Raw genomic sequence first — 14,427 nt, 5'->3', positions numbered from 1 at the left:
GATATTTCCCTTACAAGGCACCCAAAAATCATTTCCATATTCTCCCCTTTACCAAAGAGAAACAGGCACCTGGAGGTCTACAGGTCCCAATACACATGCCAGGAATTGACACTCCCCAACATACAACAGGCTTTAACAAGCAGCTAGTTACCCTTGAAAACACTCATCCAGGGCGAATAATTATCAATTCAAATTCATCTTGAATTGAATAATCACTTGATGTGATGCTTATCTGGTTCTAAATCTAATAGGCAAAAATCTCCATGAACCTGCCCCCTCTCGAGGATTTCTCAAATAGATTCTGTAATACAATCATTAGGTTAGCGGAAGGAAGAAAAAGCTCATATATTTCATAACATGTTAATCCTTAGTATACATACAAGCCTCTACAACTCAGACAGAAGGAGTCGCTCGGATAATACATACTACATAACAGAAACGTGACTGAACTTGGAAAACCCCCCAGTTATAAACTGATACAATTAAAACTGGTCAAAATTTCAATGTATCTTGTTGTCTTTGTCTCCGCTACAAATTGCCAAACCAGATAAATCATGAGCCTCAGAAGCAACAGACTGCAGATCAGACCAGGAGTAAGATCGCCAAGGAGAAGTTTTAGAAGGTTTGGGAGGACAAGGTTTTGACGGATTTTCCGGTAACTTTTTTGCCTTTGGATGCAAAGGCGGAAGACAGGAAGGAGGCGATATTGATGATGATGTCCCCTCCTCACTATTACTACTGCTACTGGAGCTACTCAAAGCAATGCAAGATGCTCCTCGACCAAGGTTAGCTGATCGCTTCGGCATTCCTCCAAGATTAGATGCATAACTGCGGCTCCTGTTCATAAACATGCTATGAGCTAATAAATTCTTGCGTTTCTTGGCATAAGGGTCCTCCGGCTTTACTATGTCTTGGATAGAAGCAACGGATGTGGCATCTGACAAGCTTGAGTAGGACTTGGACTTGCCGCTGTAAAACTTGGAAATGCCTTTCCTGGATAACACAAAAAACGAAAAACATATGTTATGCAATTGATGCATCAAAAAGCCTTTTAGGCCAGTCTATTGCAGCTGGAGTTAATATTTTTTTTCGGATATGGCAAACTTTAGCTTCTTCAATGAACATATTTCCCGCCAGAAGAATAATCTGTGCTATTATTATCCTTACGAGTGAGTGAATAACTTGTGGACTAAAACGCAGGAATAACGAATGCCCCAATCACTAAGGGAAAATTTATGATTTCACAATGCCTCGTTAAAGAATAGGTGTGATCAAGCCAAAGTATAAATGAGGAAAGGAGTAAAATTTAATTAAAGATGGCCGTCTATTTGTTGCCCGAAAAAATAAGACAGCCAACTTTTAAAAGGCTTGAGTATAATGGAGCTGGCCAAAGACCACGAACACCTTACAAAGGCCTAATTGTTAGAGTGTTGGCTCACAGCAAAACAAAGCTCATATTTTATTTTTCCCAGACTTGTGAGAAGATAATTTTTTCCTTAAGAAAAAAGTTGAAGCCTTTATGAAAGTACTTGTACTTGAGAATGCCACAAAATTGAAGTATCAAAATAGTCAAAGGTCAACATCGTCAGCTTGGACATGACTTGCAAGGAGTCCTGTAAGTATTTGCTATCAGATTCTACGAGATAGCCTACACGTTGGAGGAATCCCCCCCCCCTCCAAATACATAATCAAGAAACGCTGTGCAGCCAAAATCCTACTAGCTAATGGGTACAATGGGAGGATTTTCTTTTATACAGAAAATTTATACTCATGGAACACTGCACGGTAAAAATATCTACAAATTTTGCAACAAATATCTAAAAGTTGCACCTAAGTTTTGTCAGGTGAGCATTGAGATTGGTTTTGCAAGATTTCTGACAGGAGCAAGTCATTCTTCTCAGTGACAAGTATAGGAACCAGAAAGCCTTCTAACCAAATAAGCATTTCTAAAATGGGCAGGAAATACTTATGCCTCTAAGCGGTTATAACCAATTCAAGATCAGTCTGCACTTAATCTAATTCAACCAAAGTCATCCAACCCCTGACCTTGTGAGAAACAGAAACTCCTGCATGGAGTGTTATGTTCTGTGCATTTATTCAGTTTAAAGTCTTAAGTCTTGAGAGAAACAGAGTCACAACACAAGTATTTGGCAAAAATGCACAGAACCTACTTCCACTTAGGGGCTTCCGTAATTCAATACTTAGCTTCAGAAGTAGATAATTGACTGGCCAAACTCCCAAGTTCATACAATTTATCCATTATGTTAGAAAAACCATTAAATTGATAAATAAAGTTTGCTGTGTTAGGTAAAACAAGCCACATCATGACTTGCTAACATGGAATCTGAACAAACAGATAGAACAAAAAGGTATTTTGGTCTCTTTTCATCCCTTTCCACAATACCCAATGGATAACATTCCAGTTTTGCAAACGTGACATTACCAAGTTTTTGTCTTTTTCATCGCATTACTCAACCAAGCACAGGCCTCCTCCTCTGCCTATTCTTCTTGATCCATTTCTTTTCTTTTAAAATAATAAATAAAATTAGGAAAATGAAAAAGACGGATGAGGAGATATTTTCTACTCTGTGCCAAGTAGGAGGAAAAGAAAGGATGGGGCTATATCTGCAACAAAAAAGGGACATTCTCTCACTCTTTCCTTCTAGGAGAATGAGCTTGAATCCTCACTTTCATTCTCACTTTCCGGAATCCTCCGTAATTAATGGCCACATCAATCAAACGAGAAATTGACAGCCAGCTAAGAAGGGTAAGAAATCCTCTCCAGAAGCTTATGCCAAATGGCAAATGGAATATATAGTTGTATACCCTATGCTACTCAATTTATGAGTTAGAAACGTATTGAGCTAGACCGTATGGCTGCCCTTAAAAAGAAGATAAAATAAAAGAGGTGAATAGAATATTTCCACCCGTTAATTAACCAGAATCACCAGTAATGCGTTAAAGGCACACAGTAAAATACCATCTATACATGCTAACATCTATAAAACAACAATAACTGCATTAATCCATGTCAAATTGGATAACTGCAGCAAACTTTGTTGCGTAGCTAAAACGAATGGACTGCACAAGTTGACAATTAACAGTCGGTAGGGGGCGTTTTGGAAGCACCCAAAAGTGCAGAATCGAGACAAACTCCTCCGCATATTTACTTCTGTAAAAACACTTTTAAAACCAGGTTTTGATTCCATCCAAACACCCCCACACAGTTGAGCATACGTTAAGACCAAGAGAAGACGAGAACGGTACAAAAAAAACGCGGGGCTAAAACAAGGTATAAAGAAGATAACGGACACCTCGAACTACTCTCCTGGATCGTACGTATTTTCTGTCTACTAACTGCATGGCAATAACTAAGGAATGAATGGCTACAAATCTAACCAATAAGGGTTTATCGAACAAAAGTGAACGTGGAAGAAATGAAAACATTAAGGACATGTAAACAAGTTTTTTCCCTCAAGTCTTCACCGACTATTATTCCAAGAACTCGAATTTATTAAGAACCAAGGGAGCATCAATATAAGGTAAAATACTAAAGCGGCAACAAATAGGCGAGTACATCGGGCTTCAATTACTAAGCTCTTGAATCGGCAAAAATCTAAATCACTAATTCAATGATACAATACAAACGCGCTAATATGACTAGCTAAAGGACAGGATATGAGATGTTGACAAAATCCCAGAAGAGTAAAAGGCACCAAAGAACTTACTTCCCAGGCAAACCCTCCTCTAAAGTATTTACGGTTTCCAGAGGTCCCTTAAACAAGCTCTGCGCCTCAGCCTCGCCGGAGTCTTCACGGTCGGAAGAATCTTCGGACGAATCACTGTTCCTACCAATCGAAGATGAGCTGCTGGAATCAGAATCCTCGTCACGCTCAGGGGAGAAGCTCCGATCGCGAATCGAAGTACAGGGCACACCGTGGGTGAAGTCGGATCCTGAGATCGAAACGCCCCCGTTGGATCGAAAAGCAATCGGCATAGTTAGGGAATCCGAAGAGAAGAATCCAAGCAGCGTGGCGCTAAAAGGGCTCAATCAGACAGCATTGAAGACGGAAGGGAATAGATTGAGATTATATATAGGCGGAGAGTAGCACATGGCAACAGATATCTCCCCTTTCACCAAAGCCCTACACAACTACACTGGATAAAATGTCAATAATGGATAGGATACATAATACTAGTATTACTTCCGGTATTTTGACTCATTTAAGTACCAATCCGGTCTTAAATATAAAATTTTTATACACATTAGTATAAGAGTTTTTTTTTTTACCAGCAGTATAAGAGTCTTATATTTAGAACAGGAAGAGCATATTATACTTTAAAAAATTAGTTAAATTAGTTATTTATAATAAATAAGTATTATGTTTCTTAAAATATCTTTGCTAATCAAGTGTATTAACTGGAAATACTATTATTATAAAGACTATCTTGAAATAAATAAATAAATATAAGAGATAAAGTTGATTAGATTTTTATATTTAGGACCAAAATAAAAAATCAAATAAGCTCTTATATTAAAGATAAGGGATAGTAGTATAAAAAATAGTTGACTAATTTGAGTAAATTAAAAAAAAGTAGTTATTCACCAAAAAAAATTAGTTAAATTATTTCTTTCTAATAAATAGTTATTGGATTTTTTAAAATATCCTTACTAATTTTGTGTATTGACTGAAACTACCATTTGATGAAACATTTTAACATGTGCAACTACTATAAGGACTATCTTGAAAAAAGTGATAAATATGAGAGATAAAATAGATTAGAGTTTTATATTTAGAACCAAATTAAAAATCAAACTAACTTTTTATATTAAGAAGGAGAGGTAGTATTATTATAAAATTCACCCATATTTTCAAAAAAACAAAAAAATAGTTTTGCCCTTATCACTTTTTACCAGCATTTTACCTTGCCAATTTTAAACTCCAAGAAGAAAAATAAAAGACCATTATATATTATTAGCCTCTTCTTGATATAAAAGTTGTATAACTAATTTGAATATATTAAAAAAAATTAGTTAAGTTGATTATTTGTCACAAATTTGTGTTAGTCTTCCTAAACTATCATCGTCAATAATATGCATTGGACTATTGGAATTATCTTTTGATGGAAACCTTTTACAATCAATAGAGATATATTGGAGAAATATAAGAGACAAAGTAAATTAATGTTTTATGTTTAAGATGAAATTCAAATTCCAACTAACTTTTATGTATTAAGGATTGTAAACAGTAATATCTTTTATGGTTTGCCTTCTCCTGGATTAAAAAATAGGGAATGATCAAGCATGCTGGTACTTCTCTTAAGGCTCTGTTTGGATAGCACCCCAAACCATGGTTTGGGGACCCAAACCATGGTTTGGGGAAAATGCTACCCAAACAGCCTCTCCAAAAACCAAAACCATGGTTTTGGGTCAAAACCATGGTTTTGACTCCAAAACCATGGTTTTGGAAAAAGCAAAATTTTTTTGCTTTTGGAGAAAAAAGGGAGAGTGTGAGGGCCTATATGATATGTATCTTGTTATTTTTTTATAAACATATTTTTTTATAAATATATTTAATCTTATATTTTATAAATATATATAGACATTAATTATTTATTAATTATATTATCTTATGTATTATTAATTATGTTGGTAAAAAACATATTATTAACAATTTTATTTCTTCAAATTAAAATATATCATAAAATCTATTTTTTCTGTAATTATTATATTAACTTATTTTTTTTTTTAGTAATTTGTATATATAAAAAGTGCTTCTGATAATAACTATCCAAACACTCTCACTTCTCAAAATCACTTTTTTACAAAATCTATTCTTCACAGAATCTATTTTTTCCAGAATCTATTCTCCAGAATCACTTTTCCAAACCACGGTTTGGTTTCATCCAAACACACCCTAAGATCATGATCTTTCCTTTTTGGAAAAAAAACATAACCATGTTCAACTTACTGTATCAAATATGAATCATCTCCATATCAGTTTTTTGTTAGCGCTAAGAGTAGGGGGAAATTATTTTCATTCAGCTTCTAGTGAACGAGAGAAAAGCTCAAACAGTTTATGCCATCATTAATTAGGGCGTATTTGGATAGAAATAAAATCATAGTTTTAAAAGTGTTTTTACGGTATACAAAATAAATAGGTAGAGGAGTTTGCCTCGATTCGTAAAAAAATATTTCTAAAAAATGTTTTTGGGTTTACCCAAACACCTCTTAAGAATGTAAATGAGGGAACTTGGAATTTTAGTAAAGAAGACGAGCCCATACCCTCTATTTAGGGCTTCTTTCACAGACGCCACTCCATCTTCGCCTCCCAATCCTTATCCAGCCATCTGAGGATCTCCAAGATCAATAAGGTCGCCTAACTCCTCTCCTTGATACAAAAATTTAAAGAGATTAAAAAATTAATTAAATTAGTTATTTGTTATAAACATGTATTGATTTTCATAAATTATCCTATTTAATCATATGTATTAGAATTATTGCTTGATGAGAACTCACTTATAATCGAGTATATTTTAGGGAAAAAAACATTGAAAATTTGAAAAACAAAATAGATTAAGGTCTTACATTTATAATCAAATTTGATATTTGACTAACTCTTATATCAAGAACTAATACTACCTTTAGTCCTAATTATAATAGCTAGTTGACTAATTTGAGGAGATTAGAAAAATAAGTTAAGTTAGTTATTTGTCATAAATAAATGTTTTTCCTAAAATATCTTTGCTACACAAGTGTCTTGACTAAAACTACTATTGTTAGAAGGACTACCTTAAAAAAATACACAAATGTGAGAAACAAAATGGATTGGAGTCTTATATTTAGAACCAAAATAAAAGTCAAATAGGATTTTATATTAAAGACTGGAGGTAATATAATTTTTCTCATTTTATAAACACACCAATACCCCAAACATGTGAACAGTGAGTTCAATTTCAGAACTTTTCTTCAAAGGCAATGGGGTTATCCTGTTATTGAGGGAGCAAGTTGTTTCCATACACAAATCACTAGAGAGTTTGTATTTTTCTTTTTTGCCAACCTACATGATGAGAGTCTGGTGAATAGAAATATACGAGAAATATGAGGGGTTGATTAAAACTTAAGGACAGAGAGAATAATTAGAAAAGAGGAGGGGATGGGTGGCGTGAAAAAATGACCTTATCCTGATCGGGTAACGGGCAAAGGCCAAGGTAAGGAATATTATCCGATTGCAATTATATAAATAATAATAATAATATTTTATATTATTATATTCTAATTCCATTTCTAAATTCTCTTTTCTTTTCTTTTTTTGGGTGAAGGAGAGGGAATCCGATGGTTCCAGTAGGTGCCAGAATACGTTGGACTGCCACCCGCCACGTCAATGGTTTGATTTGGGCCCTTCTTCATGGATCCCTTGTGGACGAAATCATCCGCCCCTATTGTTTATCACGTGCTCCATGGAGACAGTCTGAATGAACTTCGTTTTGAAAGAAAAAATAGATATTTTTTCAACGAAGGAAGCAAAATAATACTCCCTCGAGTGCTTAATGTAAAAATTAATTTAATTTTAAATATAAAATCTTAATTTATTTATTTTTTATATTTATCTATTTTTTCTTAATATAATCCTTGTAATAGTTGCACATGTTAAAAGTTTGATCAAATAATAGTTCTAGTTAATACACATTATTAGTAAGGTATCTTAAGAAAGACAACACATATTTATCATAAATAACTAACTTAACTAACTTTTTTAATATATTCTTTTTTTTAGTTGAATTTTATTAATCTATTCAAATTAGTTAATTAGCACTTATGTTAAGCACCAGTAGTAGCATCTCAAATTTACTTTTTGTGCCTACACTTTTTTCCATTAGGGGTGACCCTACAACTCACATAAGTTGAGATAAAATTTCTCTCTCGTGTTTGTATTTCCTACACTGTAAAAGTACTTCTAAAAAGCTAATTCAAATACCTCTATCTTATAATTTGTTCCCCATAAAAAAAAATCAATTTCTCTATTTTTTTTTGCCATCTCTAATTACTATTTAAGCACATAGATATCACACTTAGTTGGCATTTATTAAGTAAAAAAACAAATCAAAGGGCACTCTTAGTTTTAAAATTTTCATTTTAGTATTGCTTTATCCATTCAACATGTTCTATTTTACTTTGACTGCGTTTGAATTTCACACACCAGCATAGAAAATCAATGTCAACCCTATCTGACCTTTACTACAAATAATACCCAATAATAATTTCATAGAAAATTAAAAAAAAAAAAAAGCAATTTGTTGTAAAATATTGAAGTTATTCTCGATAAAAATCATTAGTTAAAAGTTTTTGGTTGATTATTTAGAAAGTTTTATAATTAATTAGGAACATTGAGCCGGAAAAAAACAATGCTTTAAACAAAATACGTTACATCATGAAACATGTTAAAAGACAGAAAATTCTTGTAGTAAGAAGCAATATGTTACCATTAAGAATGGCTTGATGGTATATCACTATTGTACGATCTCCTAGTTTCTACCGGACTTCAGCTTGACCAACGCAGTATTGGAAAAGTATTCACGCTCACTCATCGTTGATCATTGCCAAATCCATAGTTGGAGATGACATGGGAATACATTCTCCATTTTGTCAATTTGTGTTAAAAAAAAAAAAAAAAGAATCGATTTCAGACCTGCCTTTTATGTTTAATTTATCATCTAAAAGCAAAAGCGATAACTTTTGGCGAGTTGATGTTGATGTCCATTGTCTCACAAAGAGAACTTTTATTTTCAGGGTTTGACAAGATTTTATAATTTATTTTTGCCTGTGTTAAAATTTAGAGTCAAAGTGCAATTTTAACTTTAATTTTATTTCTTGAGTGTAATTTTGTTTTTTATCTCTTTACTGGGTAAAATTGCATCTAAGAAATAGGATGACAAGTAAAATTACACTACTAAAAAATTATGAACAAAATTATACTTGAAAAATAAGATCAAGATCAAAATTACACCTTAATCCTAAAATTTACGATGTAAATCATACCATTTACCTGGCTGATTCCATCCTTTTTTTTTTTTTACCCATCAAAAATTTTCTTCACTGAAAATAACGGCACGCAATTCATCCCATTGATTCTATCTTATATTAGGGGTTTTGTAGTCAAGTCAGTTTTTTTTTAAAAAAAATAAACTGGATACCTCGTCTAAATATAGAGAGTGATGTTGCCATAAAACATGTAGTGCACAACTTTTTATTAGGAGCAGAATAAGCGATATACTTCAATGGGAGAGAAACGAGGGGATTCATTTTTCACTTCTTTTCTTTTTTTGACTCATGGCATACAATTGACATCCGAATATTATAGATGAAAACATTATTATTTTATTTGGCTCATGAGCCACTTTCAACATTTTGTGTTAAAATTAAAATTTCCTAAACTGTTTTAATTCCTCACAGAAATTTAAAAAATCCTATTTTAAATTCCGAAATTCATTATTATTTTATAAATAGGAGCGGGGGAAAAAAAGAATATAAACAGAAGGGGAAGCATCATGTTGGACGGACGGAGGTGGGGAGCGCATTGCCTGGTGCCACGTGTGAAGAAGGCAGAAGGAAGGCACAAGAACAGACAGAGTCACAAAACGACAGGGCGAGGTCGGATTGTCAGCGATGCACGAAACTCTATGACAGCGACTTTCATTGTCCCCAAATCCCCCTTTTTTGGTTCCATTTCTGTCTGTTTGGCGATGACTCACTCCTTCAGTTTTTTGGGCCTCAAAAACCAAATAGCAGACCTGAATTATATATAGGCTTAACCCAGAGTAGCAGAGGGCCTCTACCCCGAACAGGCAAACACGTATTGGGCCATTCATTACACTAAGCTCTTCATCGGACCAAAGAAGCCCAAATTTGAATTGGGACAAACAACTCATTCGTCAAGAGTCCTGGCCTCTGCCTACGGCAAACAAAAACAGAGTTACTACCATCACGTGTTGGTCAAAGTAGCAAAAACTTGGACACTTTAAACATCATACTCTGAGTTTAATTCTTGGGACGGTATGTATTAAAAATACACTGTTGGAAGGAGTTCTCGTTACGACTCAGAATAAATAAATAATGTATAATAAAATAAATGGTCCGTTTGGATTAGCGATTAGAAAAGTAGCTTATAAAAAAGTGAAGTTGGGTAAAAATTAAATTGAATTAATTGAATTATGTTTGGATTTGAGTTTAGAAAAGTTAGTTTGTAAAAGTGATATTGGTAAAAAGTTGTTTAGATTATGATTGAGTAAAAGTAAGTTTGGTTGAAAATTATCAAAATGGGTATGAGTTTTAATAAATAATAAAACATAGTTAAAAAATGATTTTACATAATACAATGAAATTAAAATAATTTAATATAAAAAAATTCAAATTGAATGAGTGAATTAAATTTTAAAACCTCACAGAAATCATAAAAAATATTGTAAATATAATGTGAAAATAAAAATACATCTGACAAGAAAATAATTTTCTAACGGTCCAGTATTTTTTTTTGTTGGGTCAATTCCAACAGTCCAGTGTAAGCATGATGCACTGTTAAAAAAGCTCGTCTCTTGTAGCTTTTCAGAAACACATGGTTGATTAGCGATTGGGACCTGAAGTGGGATGACCAAAAAGCTGTCCCAAACACCCTTGCATAACCAATTGGGCTTATCAACTGTTTAAATCTCATTTTTGCCCACAAAACGCTCATCCAAACAGGTAGAAAAGGCACGGGTTTTGACCCATTACTTTAATTCTTAGTATATCAACATTAAAAGGGTATATTTGGAAATAGACACTGAAGAACAAGTGAATTAATTAAAAAGAGAATGATACCCACATATAAAAGACAATCTCCTGATCAATGTTTCATTTTCATTACACTGTTAGGAAATCTATTATATGCATAAGCAAGCAGAATTCAAATTCAGGCAACTTAAAATAATTATAAAAATCTTACCAATTCTCTCTTGCCAATTCGTTGTTGATCTCTTATTGTCATTATACGTGATCTGAATAACAAAAAAGCCCTGCGGAGAATTATTAATCAAATATAAAATTCCTAACCTCTTATATCATTGGCTGCAATTTGAAAAATGCAGACGACATAACTAATTCTTTTAATGCTTTAATACATGCCTCTTACTCAAATTTTTTTGATTGGCTTGAATTTATTTATTCGGCAAAAAACCTGCTGAAAAGTGATAATGAAGAAACGAAAACGAAACTATTGCGTGAGAAATTTTAATTGATTTAATCACAAAAACAATTAGTAATTTTGGAACTTTCTTGGTCAAAACTCGAATAATCATCAATAAAGTCCATGTAAATTAGGATTAAAAAATAATTACAAGGAAAAAGACAACGAATTCAATAATTCGCAGTTAGTAGTAATTAGCAATTAATTAAATTGTCTCTCTAGAAGCCTTCGTTTTCCTTCCTCGGAAGGAGGCAGTCTCTTTATGTTTTTTATTGCAACTCTGATAAATAAGTTTTATTTATTTATTCGTTTTAACAGACACTAAAATTTGACCTATTCATGATATGTTGAGAAATTAAAGTTATCTCTAACTAAGTCCACAATATTTAAATATGATTCAATAGTGTTAAATATTATAATAGCCATATAAAAATCTCATAAAAAAGGTACGTAGTAGCTATATCAAAAAGACGTATGTGCTTGCTTTTCTTTTTGGGTCTTTTTTAATTTTCCTTTGGGTGGTGTTGGATTGGAACTTTGGAGCAATAACACATAGAAATGAAAGCCATACAGATTAGTTTAATCAGATTACTTTTAATAAGTTAAAATGGTTTTGACCGACACAATATGTTATATAATCTAGAAGCAATTATAGTAAGATTATTAAGATAATGTACATTTATTCATAAACTTGACGAGTCAATATTCTTCACAAAAACAACAAATTTGACCATTTATCATTCATTAATAAAATGACAACTCGGTCCTTAATTTTGGGGTTAGCTATATATAATTATTCTGTAAAGTGGTCACAGTTAAGTTGATTAAGATGTGATCTAGAAGCATCTAACTTTGATGTTAAGCGATGAACTAACATCTAAAATACTTATAATTTTTATTGACGAAAAACAATCATACGCAGTAATATACTTTGATACACGCGCACGCACACGCACTATATATTATAAAACTATGGATAATATATTTGATGATCCAAAATCAATAGACATTTCATATGCCTAAGTTTTTAATCCTCATCCTTGCGATTGGTATTATGTTGTTTTCAGAGACTAAAGAAAGAAGCATTAGGGAGGCAAATTACGCACACACCAATTAACTAGTTATTAGTTATTACTCCTCCGGTTCTTAATATAAGACCTATTTTTAAGCCAAAAAAATATAAAACCTATTTAACTAATTTGATTAGATTAAAGAAGTTAGGTAAGTTAATTAATTATAAGAAATGTGACACGTTTTTTTTAAAACACCATAATCATCTTTCTTAATACTCCCTCTCCCTGTTCTACTTGATTATGGTCAGGGGAATATCCATAAGGGTAATTTAGAGAAAATTAATAAATATGAGAAATGAGTCTTATATTTAAAACTAAAACCAACTCAACAATTGGGTCCTATATTAAGGACAGGAGGAGTATTATAAAAGCAAGACTAACAAAATAAAAAGAAAAAGGACCTATAGTTACTTTTCTTAAATTAATCAAATGTATTATCACCTTATTTAACTAAGCCATAAAATAATAGCCATATGTATGCATGTGTGTAACTTCCAAACTGAGACTATTGCCTTTCATAAGACTTCAAGGTCAAAATAAAAAAGGGGGGGGCTGTCTTTTCTCTTTTACAAAAACGATGAAATTATTTCAGAAACATGAGACGAAATTTGAGGTGGATTTTCCCCCCAAAAAAAAAAAGTTGAATAAACTTTGCATAGTAATTCCAAGCTGAATTTTATTTAAACTGGCGTGTCCTTTTTTTTGTTTAAAAGCACAGTCTTACTATTGTTAAAATTAATACAATTTCTTTTTGAAATTTTACATGCACTATAATTAGTCGTTTGTTAAAATATTGGCTTTCTATTTTAGAAATATTGATAAAATACGTGATTTAGCAATACTTGAACGAGGCAAGTGGGATTTTATCATTACTTTTTCAATTTTATGAGAGGTTTTGCATGGATTTTGCAAATACGAAGAAATATATATTTTTTCAAACAAAATAATTAAAAAAGGAAACTTATAGGTATGTCTCAAATAAGAAAATTAATTATAATAAATATCCTAATAAAATTGAGTTTGTTCGAATAAGTCTTCTTAAAAACTTTTAAAAAAAACATAACTTAGTAGCATTCAATATTTTTCTTCGCATAAGTTTTTCATAAAACCTACTAGTAATAATTTAATTTTAGGAAAGCTGTTGATGATTTTTTTTTTACTTGGAATTTCTATATGAAACTTTTATGGTGAGTTGATTCAATAACCAAAAGAATTAATGAGAATGATATTAGAATATAAAGGGCCCCACATCATTTAATTAAAGAAATGATTAAAGGCATACAATATGTGCTTATTTGAATTGAGTTATCTAAGTGCTTACAAACACATATTTATCTTGTATTTTGTAAATCATAATTAAAATTTTTTTATAAACTATTTCTAACCAGCCATGTATAATTTTAAAGAATTGACTTGAGTCATTCTTTATAGAAAGACAATCTCAATGTATACCTATATTTTGAAAATCCATCAAACTACCAAAAAAATAATAACAATAATTGCTAGAATACTCGTTAGAGTGGAGATGATTTGAATTAAATTTTGGTGTGGTGTGTTGCTAAGCCACCACGCCAGAATATAATGGACCATGTTTCACATTCACGTGTCATTTCCTTCGTACTTCTAGGCACCCAGATTAACATGCATGGTATCACATCTTCTACTTAATAATGGATAGCCCTCCAAGATTATTGATTACACGGAATTCTTTTTTATTTGAGAAACAAAGAAATAGGAAAAAGTCGGTGGATTCCTTGGCTGATTTTAATTTTTAATACCATTTTCGTTCGTATCACTGGCTTAAGTTCCAAGGACGATGAGTAGAATCTTATTTTATCCAAAACCATATTATTTTCCCCCATTTAGTCATTGATGATTTTATCCATCGATTTTTTTTTAACAATACTGAAAATTCATTACTAACCATTGTGAATCAACACAAAAAGATCTTAAAAGGTGGCTAATGACTAAGAGCACAAAAAAACTTGCCCATGTTTTGAGGGAACAATAAATTAAAAGTAAAATTATATTTTCATATAATAAATTTAACGAGGTAATTTTTGTTAAAGACAGAAGAAAAATCATATAAACACCTGAGCAGTGTAACAAATAATAATGTGATGTCTAGAACA

At 32.1% G+C, this 14,427-nt stretch overlaps 1 protein-coding gene across 1 annotated transcript; it reads right to left on the bottom strand.

Annotated features, from left to right (window-relative positions):
* Positions 1-322: 322 nt before the first annotated feature.
* Positions 323-4,062, bottom strand: LOC114711248 (suppressor protein SRP40). Its single transcript, XM_028895617.1, has 2 exons — positions 3,729-4,062; positions 323-993 (listed from the first exon to the last, which is right to left on the bottom strand). The coding sequence occupies exons 1-2, from the start codon at positions 3,995-3,997 to the stop codon at positions 501-503; spliced, it is 762 nt and encodes a 253-aa protein (XP_028751450.1). The 5' UTR covers positions 3,998-4,062; the 3' UTR covers positions 323-500.
* Positions 4,063-14,427: the final 10,365 nt, after the last annotated feature.

This window comes from Neltuma alba, unplaced genomic scaffold (assembly GCF_004799145.2).
Source record: "Neltuma alba isolate B1F8T4 unplaced genomic scaffold, ASM479914v2 tig00011285_pilon, whole genome shotgun sequence".
Lineage (NCBI taxonomy): Eukaryota > Viridiplantae > Streptophyta > Magnoliopsida > Fabales > Fabaceae > Neltuma > Neltuma alba.
This window is presented reverse-complemented; position numbering and strand designations above follow the sequence as displayed.

Bases quoted from the DNA above. Each gene is read 5' to 3' on its own strand.
- LOC114711248 (XM_028895617.1), bottom strand. From the start codon at position 3,997: ATGCCGATTGCTTTTCGATCCAACGGGGGCGTTTCGATCTCAGGATCC. The intron at 994-3,728 runs GTAAGTTCTTTG...TGTGTTATCCAG, and splicing joins GAGGAGGGTTTGCCTGGGAA to GAAAGGCATTTCCAAGTTTT.